The sequence below is a fragment of the Bos mutus genome, chromosome 26, assembly GCF_027580195.1.
Source record: "Bos mutus isolate GX-2022 chromosome 26, NWIPB_WYAK_1.1, whole genome shotgun sequence".
In the NCBI taxonomy this organism is placed as follows: domain Eukaryota; kingdom Metazoa; phylum Chordata; class Mammalia; order Artiodactyla; family Bovidae; genus Bos; species Bos mutus.
Window position 1 is genome coordinate 2,224,446 of NC_091642.1, and position 11,067 is coordinate 2,235,512.

The 11,067-nt window shown below is 55.2% G+C and overlaps 1 protein-coding gene across 1 annotated transcript; it reads left to right on the top strand.

The window, feature by feature from the left end:
• Positions 1 to 249: 249 nt before the first annotated feature.
• LOC138985772 (uncharacterized) lies at positions 250 to 1,275 on the top strand. Its single transcript, XM_070363245.1, has one exon. It carries the CDS (start codon positions 250 to 252, stop codon positions 1,273 to 1,275), a length of 1,026 nt encoding a protein of 341 aa, XP_070219346.1.
• Positions 1,276 to 11,067: the final 9,792 nt, after the last annotated feature.

Below are 11,067 nucleotides of genomic sequence, written 5' to 3' on the forward strand. Positions count from 1 at the left end.
ACGCCACTCTGGCTCCTCATCTGCGCCCTTCCTGCACCTGACAACAGGTGCCTACAGCTTACAGAGCAAGATTCTGAGGCTCCAAGGGGTTGAGTGGCTCTGAGTCACAGTTGCTGACGAATAGAGCTGGGCTTCGAGCTCTTACTCCAAAGCCCCATCTCTGATGAGAAGAGGGGACATAACTGACATAGAACTTGTGTGAGGTTAAGGTATGCAGGGTGTTCAAATGATACATTCATATATTGCAAAATGATCTCCACCCTGACCTCCACTCTGACCTTCACCCTGGCCTCCACACTGACCTTCACCCTGGCTTCCACCCTGACCTGCACCCTGAAGTTCACCCTGACCTCCACCCTGACCTCTACCCTGACCTCCACCCTGGCCTCCACCCTGACCTTCACCCTGACGTCCACCCTGACCTCCACCCTGACCTTCACCCTGGCCTCCACCCTGACCTCCACCCTGACCTTCACCCTGGCCTCCACCCTGACCTCCACCCTGACCACCACCCTGGCCTCCACCCTGACCTCCACCCTGACCTTCACCCTGGCCTCCACCCTGACCTCCACCCTGACCTTCACCCTGACCTCCACCCTGGCCTCCACCCTGACCTCCACCCTGACCTTCACCCTGGCCTCCACCCTGGCCTCCACCCTGACCTCCACCCTGACCTTCACCCTGGCCTCCACCCTGGCCTCCACCCTGACCTCCACCCTGGCCTCCACCCTGACCTTCACCCTGGCCTCTACTCTGACCTTCACCCTGGCCTCCACCCTAATTTCTACCCTGATCTCGACCTGGGCCTCCACCCTGACCTCCACTCTGACTTCCACCCTGACCTCCACTCTGGCCTCCACCCTGACCTTCACCCTGGCCTCCACCCTGACCTCCACCCTGGCCTTCACCCTGACCTCCACCTTGACCTGCACTCTGAACTTCACCCTGGCCTCTACCTTGACCTCCACCCTGGCCTCCACCCTGGCCTCCATCATGACCTCTACCCTGACCTTCACCCTGGCCTCCACGCTGACCTTCACCCTGGCCTTCACCCTGACCTCCACCTGGGCCTCCACCCTGACCTCCACTTTGACTTCCACCCTGACTTCCACCCTGGCCTCCACCCTGACCTCCACTCTGACCTTCACCCTGGCCTCTACCTTGACCTCCACCCTGGCCTCCATCGTGACCTCTACCCTGGCCTCCACCCTGCCCTTCACTGACATCCAATCACATCACATAACTAACATTTCCTTTGGTGCTGAAAACATTTGAGATCCACTCTCTCAACAGTTTTCAAGTATCTAATACAATGTTATTAACCACAGTTGCCGCTCTACCCTGGTTCCCAGAACCCGTGGCTCTGACACTGTCAGTCTGTACCCTCTGACCGACACCCCCCCACCCGACCCCAGCCCAGTCGCCACCACTCCGCTCTCTGCTTCTATGAATTTGGCTTTTTTAGATTCTACACGTAAGTGAGGCCGTACAGTTTGTCTTTCTTTTCTGTCTGATTTCTGTAAGTGATTCTTGGTCTAACCTTGATCCTCACCCGCAGGTCAAGTCAGCCCACAAGCCCTCATAGGGGAGGAGAAAATATATTTTCTTCACCCCTCCTAGATTCTCAGCCGAGGTCTTGCAGACTCGATTGACAGAAGGCAGGTCAACCCGAGACAACAAACAGAAGCCCTTTAGCAGGCGCCTCACGCATACACTCGGGAGCGCAGGCGATGAGTAACGGAAAGAGTGGCTGAGACTCGGGCTTTCCCAGCATCTTCATGGACAGCAGCGCATTGCAGAGAAGCAACATAACAGAGGAGAAGACCTGAAGCTTTTGGAAGCACCTGGCATCCTGGGCAGTCAGACGCATGGGGAATGAAGGGTAGAGGAGGGCTGGGCGTCTGTGTGGACCCTCTTGGGGCCGCTGGGCTGCCTGGTACTGGAGCACTCGGGCTGGGGCACCGTCACAAGGGTGTATGTGCTCTCCTCCAGGCCCTTGGGATGGGGTGCAGAGAGCTCCCCACGTGTCTGCTGCTGTTAAGCTGCCTGCAGTTCACATACACCAACGGCACACTGGGGCGTTCTGCCCTGCACCTCTTCCCCCTGAAAGGAAGGGACTCAGGTCCCGGGATGCAGGCAGGGCAGGACAGCCAGGGGCTCACTTCCTACCTCTTTTAAGGGAGAAACCAGCACAGGCTGAGGGGGTCCCGCGATGGGCATTCGAAATTCTCTATAAAAATACAGCCACCTTTCATAAGCTCCTCCATCACACCTTGCGACCCTGAAGTGCGGTCTGGGTTGTGGCAATGTCTCTGTGGGGATGTTTGGCTTCTCCAAGCAGCGACAACATAAATGCTGCTGGATTCATGTCTTTCAAGAGAATATCACTTAAAAGTAAATTTCTCTCTCTCTCTTTTTCTTTTTTTAAAGAATATGATCAGTGGGGGGAAAAAAGAAGAAACAACCATGGTGAAGTTAGTTGCCCTGAGAATAAAGTTTGCAAGTGTCTATTTAAAGCCTCATGGGTAGCCTCAGATGGTTATTTAGCTGGAAAAAAAATCCAAAGGCCTGCCGGTGAAACGCCTTTTTTGTTGCAGCCGCTGTGGGTGAACCCCTCTTTCGAGTCAGCTCAGCAGAAGACAGCAGTTAGCAATCGATTGCATTGATGCTCGCAGGGCAGCAGGTAGTAATACCCCTCCATTTGTACCTCCTGCTTAAATAATTGTTTGCACCTTAAAGAGGGATTTTCTTTCCACACATTAGGGAGATGCCAAGAGCCCGTGCAGTGCCCTGTCTGAGGTTTGGCTCTGCGATGGGCTTCCTGCAAAGTCACCAGGAACATTCCAACTCCAGAGTGAGGCCACAACCGTGTGGGTAGAGCTGACGACACCAGCAATGAATCGGTCAGGTCAGTCACTCAGTCATGTCTGACTTTATGCAACCCCATGGGCTGTAGCACGCCAGGCCTCCCAACTCCCGCAGCTTGCTCAAACTCATGTCCATCGAGCAGGTGATGCCATCCAACCATCATATCTTTTTGCCTTTACAAACGGTTCATGGGGTTCTCAGGCAAGAATGCTGAAGTGGTTTGCCGTTCCCTTCTCCAGTGGACCATGTTTTGTCAGAGCTCTCTGCCATGACCCGTCCATCTTGGAGGGCCCTACAGGGCATGGCTCATAGTTTCATTGAGTCAAGAAAGTAAAATCTGTTAATGTTTTTAAAAGGAAAAGAAGAAGAGGTCTCTACTGGGTTGGTACTTGATGCCACTTTCTGCTGTGTTTATTCTAATTCCAATGTCAACAAATTGAGAAAACCAAGTGCACGCTCATGATCATGTTCGAAAGGAAAAGCAAAACCCTCCCTTTGCTCTGATGGTCAGGAGGGTTGGCTGCCCTGAGCGGGGCTCCCAGATTCTAGAACCAGAGAAGGGGCGGCAGCAAGAGCTCCCTGGAGGGCTTCCACGTCCACAGCTGAGGGGGACACATGGTGTGCGGGGCTCTGCCCCAGCCTCCTCGAGCCCCACAGCAGTTCCATATGGCATTCACAGGCAGGGTCCCCTTTCAGGAAGGAAGACAGCCAGAGAGAGTGTCCGTAACCAACCAGAGGCCGCCTGCCACTGACCGTGGCCGTGGCACTGCCCCGGGATTTCAGTCCACACAGACCCGGCTGGAGCTCCTCCACAGCATCCCCTGTCTGTCTCAGCCTGTGGAGTGAGCTTCCATGTGTACCTGTGTGGGGTCACTTTAGATCAGTTGGAAACGCCTGCTTTACAGGTTAAAATACTCACCCGTGTTACTGGAGCTGAACTTGCATCTTGTAGGGAGAGAACGAGGCATCCTGGTTTCCTAGGAATCAATGCGGCCTTTGACCTTAAATTCAGGCCGGTCCACCACGCAGTGCTCCCCTCGGGACTGGTCCTCCTGAGGGGAGCCCCCTCACCCCAAGGAGAGATGCCTGCCACACGCATGTCACTTCCTGAGGTCAGGGCCGAGAGGGGGCCCCATCCACACAGCATATTTAAATCTGGGCAGCACGGGGCACTGCACTAATGCACCCTCTTTTTTCTGGGGTGACAGGTGACTGGGCTTCTCTAAGACTGTGTGTGTGGCTTGGTCAGCGTGGACTCAGCCAGCCTCTCATCATGCACCCAGCTCTCAAAAGGTGCCGTTGACTCTGCAGTATTGCTTTCCATGGTTTCAGTCACACGTGATCAGATGAGGGGTCCAAAAATATGACATGGAAAGTTCCAGAAATTAGCAATCCATCTGTTTTACATTGAATGCTGCTCTAAGAGGGTGGGATCTTGGGCTGGCTAGCTGTGTCCTGTCCGGGTCATCAGCCTGGCCGTCTGGGATGGCAGTGCTGTCCATCAAGTGACCCCCGTTGCTGTTGTTCAGTCACTCAGTCCTGCCTGACTCTTTGCGACCCCACAGACGGCAGCACCCCAGGCTTCCCCGTCCTCCAGTATTTCCCAGCATTTGCTCAAAGTCATGCCCCTTGAGTTCGTGATGTTAACTCTTACTTTACTTAATAGTGACCCTCTTCTACAGGTTTGAAAATTTTCACACACACACACAGAAAGTGTTGGAGGCAGGGGAAATTAAGCAGTAGTTGGCGGAGCAGCAGAATAAATTTTCTGGCACTGCCCCACGCGACAGCTCCGTAGCCACGTGGCTGTGAGCACATAAACTGTGGCTCTATAGATGTAATTTAGATGTCAGAAGCTCAGCACACAGAAGAATAAGAGCCATCTCATTACTAATTTTAATCTTTTTTTTTGCATGTTGAAATGATCATTTTGATATATTGGGTGAAATAAAGTATGTTACTGAAATGTTTTAAAAAGTGCTGCTGACACGGGATTTTCAGGGCACCAGTACTAATCTGTATCACACGGAATGGTGAGTACACGATATCGTGCGCTCGTCAAAGGTTCCAAGTCCACACAGCGCAAGGAGGGAACCCTGATGTGAACTACCTAAGTCAAAAGTGTTAGTTGCTCAGTCGTGTCCGACTCTGCGACCCCATGGACTGTGCAGGCAAGAACACTGGAGTGGGTTGCCATTCCCTTCTCCAGAGCATCTTCCCGACCCAGGGATCGAACCCAGGTCTCCCACATTGCAGGCGGCTTCTTTGCTGCCAGAGCCACCAGAGAAGCCCCTGATGCAAGCTATGTGCTGTAGTGAACCTACCCTGTCAGAATCCGTTATCAGTGTCACAACCAGGCCACACTAGGGCAAGGTGTTAACAAGAGGTGAAGCTCTTGGGGAGGGACATGGAGCTGTATGTATTAATACTACCTGCTCATTTACCTGTGAATCAAAGACCGTACTTAAAACAAGTCTTACTTATAAAAATAGAAATTAAAACAAATACTTTTTAAAACGCCAGCCTGGACCCAAGGCGGGGATGGATCCACAGGGCAGGGGAGCTGCCCACTCAGCCAGGTGCCCCTCCTGGACTTGCAGGCAGTTTGGAATGATTGTTCTTTTCTGTTCCCCTGGGGCCCCCGGTGGCCACATCAGCTGGAAAGCGAAACAGAAACTCCCTGTGGGGCCAAGCTGCAGCTGCCCAAGTGGGGACAAGCTGAGTCTGAGATTAACTCGAGTGCAGACGCCCCACTTGCTAACAGGTCTGACCCCGAGGGCCAATCGGGGGCTGTTGGGGCAGAGATCGTCTCTTCGGGGCAGATCATCTTTTCCAGATGTGTGAGCACAAGCTCGATGCCTTTCAGTGTTGCTCTGCCAGCTGCAAACAGCCACCGTTATCTCTTTAGAAGGCGTGCCCACTGTTCCAATCGCTCTTGCCTTGTAGATGGAGCCTGGGATTAACCTCAGGAAAAGCGACCGAGGATGCTGCGGTTGCAGCGAGGAGCAGAGGCTCAGGGCGGCTGACGTGTGGCGGGTGAAGCAACCGGGACCCTGTGGTCCTCCCTGCCCCCCAGGTCCTCCACTGGCCTGTTGACTGTGGAAAACGTAAGCCAAAGAATAAGCTTAATCAGAGGACTGGGAAAATTCAGAAGCAAAGGAAAGCAGTCAACCAGGACAAAACAATCATAGCTTAGTCGTTAAGCAAAGTCAAGGACTTTAGTCCCTCCTCAAGGGCGATGGATAATATTCTGAGCCATATGCTGTGACCTGCCTTATAGAGACTGAAGAAGTTAACAACATGAGCACCAGATTGCAGCTGCCAGAACTCTGAGAACTGGCCTCAAGAAATGGAAACAAACTGACCCTGGAACTGAAGATTCTCTGTGCTTCAGACAATCAAGATGACCCGGGCAGACCCCTGATGACCGGCTGCAAGATGACCATCAGAGTCTGTGCTGTTCCTTCAAGTAGCCCCTCTCTCTGCCTATATAAGCTCTTCCCGCCGATTGTCAGGCCAGGGAGGGGGAGAGGGGGCGGGGAGTTGGCCTTTGGGCATGAGTCTGCCCTCCCCTCTGGAATAAAGCAAACTTTCCTTTTCACCAGTCTTGCCTCTCAAGTGTCTGCTTTCCAGCAGCCAGACCCCACTTTCAGGAACGTCAGCTCCGCCTTCCAGGAGCTCCGTCACATCAGTGAGTTGTCGGATTCTCCACATCTCAGTGTGAACGAGGTAACAACGACACAACGAGGCGATGGGTACCAGTGACTGCAGTATCTGCAGAGCAGTAATTACACGATCAACCAGCCGCATCAGGAGCTGCAACACTGACAAGAAAAAAGTAGCGGAGCCTCTTGTTTTGACGTTGTTTTTCAGTTACCAAGATGGAAACCACAACCAACCATGCCCTAAATAGCGAGCAACTGGGCGCAGGTAAGAAGCTGTGAAAGTGTCAAAATTCATAACGCAGTTCACACAGGCTGGGGGGCAGGGGGTGGACAGGCCAGGGGAAGTGACCACCAGCGTGCTCGGCACACCAGGGCACTCCAGGGCCTGTGGTGGCTTCTGCTTGCATTTTCTCTATCTTAAGAAAAAGCATGATGCTTTTTACACTGCTATAAAAAAAAGTGAAACAAACGCCTACTACTCTGCAGGGTTTGTAGCAGCTTACGATGCTTCCTGGGAAAAAATGTTAAGAGAGAACGGAATTCTGACCCCGGGGGGCAGGCCAGGTCCACAGATGATGGGCTAACTTGACTTCTCATTCCATTCTCCTTCAAAGCCGAGTGGAAACCTGAGCCCCTCTGGGGCTCGGGGTCCTGTGACCTTGACTCTGCCTCAAGGCGATGGCCACTGGGGCCAGGGGGACGCTCTGGCCCACGCAGCCTCTCCAGGGAGACATCCCGGCTTCCTCCTCTTTCAAGAGCCTGACAGTCCTCTTCCTCCGGTCCCAGGGACATCTGGGGCAGGTCCTGGCTCGTTTGAAGCAGGACTCTCCCTGCCCATGTGAGCGCCTGTGCTGGTGTGGTCCGATCAGGAGAACAGAACCACGTCACCCCAGGCGTCTGTGTCCAGAGAGGGTCGCACAGCCATGGGACAGCCCGTGGTGGAGGAGACACACGGGATCTCACCCAAAGCCACGGTGCCTCCCTGGTCCCCGCCTCGAGTCCCCAGAAGCAGCCCCTGCCAGATGAGAGTGGGCGGTCCACAGACCGACCAGACCCTCCCAGGGACGCCCGCCTGCCTCTGCCCTGGCCAGCGGCGCACACCCCTGCTTGCTGCTGTGAGGCAGTAACAGCTTCTCCTTCTGTCCACCCTCGATTATCACCTGGACACCGGAAGCTGGAGGTCCCGAGGAGTGAGACTCCGGACGCGTCCCCCGAGAAGGCAAGGAGGAGACTGCGTGGTCAGGCAGGAGCAGGGTGGTGACCCTACTGTCTGGATGGCAGGTAGAGGAACCTCCCCGAGGGCGAGGGCGAGGGGGAAAGCCAGTCGCCATGGAGGTTCCGAGGCTTGACCTTGGTCCTGGAGGCTGATTAACCAGGAAGGACGAGGGAAGCACAGAGAGCCCGAGGGCTCCAAAACCCTCCAGTGAGCAGATCTCTGAAGTCCACTTTTCCCTAATAGGTGAATTTTGTTAACAGTTTTCAAAATCGGATTAATGCGGGAAGGTTGTAACAGAGAAGCCTGCAGGGAGAGGAAACCCAGGCCGGAGACCTGGGTGCACTTAAAAATGGCCCAAGCCCAAGAACACCGAGGCACAACCGGAGCGCAGATGATGGTGAGCTGCCGCTTTGTAAGAGAGGCACATCGCTTAACAGCCAATAAATATTTCATGGGAGGCATTATCCTATTGGAGAGAGATCGATGGATTCTGCAGAGTCAGCGGCACGTGTGGCCCTCTGCACCTGTGCTTCAGAGGCGGCGGGGTCTCCACCGATCCTTCCCTGGGACTCCGGCCAGCGGCCTCCACGGCGAGCAGCTGGTGCCTAGAAAAGGGTCTGCTGAGAAGGGTAATTCGGAGCAGAGCTGGCCAGGCCAGCTCCATGTCCTTCTAGCTCTGATTTTGCACAAATGTTCCGTTTTGGACCTCAGTGGCTCCTCCCTTTGGGGGGAACCTGCCAGAAGGCCCACGTTCTGCATCTGAAAACAGATTTTCCTGAATCTGCGCATCGAGGTCAGGACAGCATTCGAGTGCTGAGTTGAGACCGTGAACCCGACAGGGCAGCCTGGGAACCCACCCACGGGGAAGGCCTGCTGAGTGTCCCCGCGGGCGGGCCCCCGGTGGGCACCCTGGGCCGTCAGAGGTCCCGTGTCACGAGCGCAGGCGTGTGCTCTGCCCACAGAGAACCTGCAGCACGCAGGTGAGGCGCCATCCCTGCAGGCGTACAGTCGGCAGAAGGGCGGGTGAGGAGCCTCTCAGACAAACAACGGCAGCCCTTCTGTGTCTGAACAAGCCGACACCCCCTTGGGGCCGACTTGGTGATGTCCCCGGGTCCCTCTGCAGGAGGGCTTGCTGCCCGGGGCTGGGCAGGGGTCAGGAGACAACCTGCAGGCCTGCCTCGCTGCCAGGAGCCCCCTCAACTGGGCCATGTCCTTAGCGGTGGCCTCGCCCGTGACAAAGTGAGAAACGGCCCAGTCACTGGTGTCCGCCCAGGGACAACTCTGATGGGCCCCGGGTCCACTGAAGGCCCTCCCGGTCAGCATCCTGCGCGGACCCAGTCTCAGAGCCGGCCTCCTAGAGGCCCACCCCCCTTCTCCTATTTGCCTGCCCCTCCCCCTATTTCTCTGCCTTGTTGTAAAGTTTGTTTCACTCTGACTTCCCTTGTAGCTCAAGTGGTAAAGAATCTGTCTGCAATGTAGGAGACCCAGGTTCAATTCCTGGGTCAGGAAGATCTCCTAGAGAAGGAAATGGCAACCCACTCGAGTATTATTGCCTGGAGAATCCCGTGGACAGAGGAGCCTGGCGGCTTATAGTCCAGGGGATCGCATGAGTTGGACACGACTTAGCGACTAAACCACCACCAGCTACCCGCAAGGGTCTGACCTCCCCCAATCCCGTCCCCAAGAGCCCTGTCTACCCCGGGCCTGTGCCCCATCCTACTTCTCCTCATTCTCCCTGGACCGCCGTGACCCCCTCACTTACATAAGGTGCCCCCACCCCACCTTGACTTCCACGCAGAGGCTCTGGGTCCTTGCCATCCAGCTGACCTCTGCCCCGGGCAGTCTCTGCTCCCTGGAGGGCCACGGCCTCTGGGCCAGCCCTGTTCTGCAGGACACCCTTCTGGGCCTCGCATGTCCCGTCTCAACAAGACACTCCCCAGGGTCTTCCAGCCCCGACCTCTTCCCGAGTCATCAGACGCTGTCACCTGGTGGCTCCCGTGGCCTCAGTCCCTTCGGGTAGCAGAGACCCTGCTGTGATAAGCCCTCTGCTCCCTCAGTGAGGGCGCCTGCCCTGCGCCGAGCGTGGTATCTGCATGGAGGAGGTCTGCACTGAAACCAGCAGGTCTCGGGAACTCTATGCTTAGAAACAGGACGCTAACCCGAAACTCCTATCTGGTTAGAAATCAGCTAATTTCTGCTGATGACATTTCAGACGCCACCACGATTCAGAGATGGAAAGGCTCAAATGGGACCACCTGCCCGCATCAGCTTGGCTGCCTGGGACATAGCCCGACCCAGGTGGGTGTTTGTTCTGAAAACAGTCCCAGATACGGTGACCCTGCAGACCTTGTGTATATAGTCCTGAAGTTTCCCTGAAACCGGCACAGGCCCCACTTGGAGCTCTGCCACTCGATCTGGGGTGAGCAGAAGGGACTGTTATTCTTGTTTATTCACTCAGTCATGTCTGACCCTGTGACCCCATGGACTGTAGCCCGCCAGGCTCCTCTGTCCATGGGATTTTCCAGGCAAGAATACTGGAGTGGGTTCCCATTCCCTCCTCCAGGGGATCTTCCCTACCCGGGGATCGAATGCGCGTCTACTGCGTCTCCTGCATTGTCAGGCGGGTTCTTTACCAGCTGGGCCACCAGGGACGCCCCATCTGAGGAATGTCAAGTGCTAATCTAGAGCTAATGTGATCTAATCGTGTGAATTGTTTTCATACATCTTAGCAAACATCTTGAGAGAGACACACCATATTCCACATCTCTGCACGTGATGAATCATGCAAATGACCCTGTCCAGCTCCTGAATAATTCATCACCATCATTTATTTACAAAGGAAAATGATCCTCGATTCGTTCGGCCGATTTGCAGGCACCGTTTCGGTCGGTAAACGGAACCCCGCAGTGTGCAGGCGGAAGGTCCGGGGAAGTGGGAGGTGCCCTGAGTGGGAGACGCACGCAGCCTTTCTCTCCCTGAATTCCTTGATTCTGGAGAAAACAAGTGTTGGTTTGATCTGGTCCGTTTTGAAAGTCTTCGTGTGGTAATGACACTTGCATATCTGCTTTCAAAAGAAACACCCCCTTCCCGCGGTCCTTTCATCCCACTTCTGAGCGCCCTCTGCTTGCTCTCTCTTCAGAAAGGCTTTTCGTTTTCCTTGGTGTCGCCTTGAGAAACCACAGAAGAGAACGGGCAGCTGGGAGGCACTGGGGACGGCCTGGGAGGACGGTGGGGGGCACCCGGAGATGCAGGGAGGTGTGGGGGTGAGCAGCACCCTCTGGGGCCTCGGGGCCTGAGGATGTCCAGCAGGAAGCCCTC

What these genes read in the sequence shown, in the direction of transcription:
- LOC138985772 (XM_070363245.1), top strand. Translation starts at nt 250, where the DNA reads ATGATCTCCACCCTGACCTCCACTCTGACCTTCACCCTGGCCTCCACA.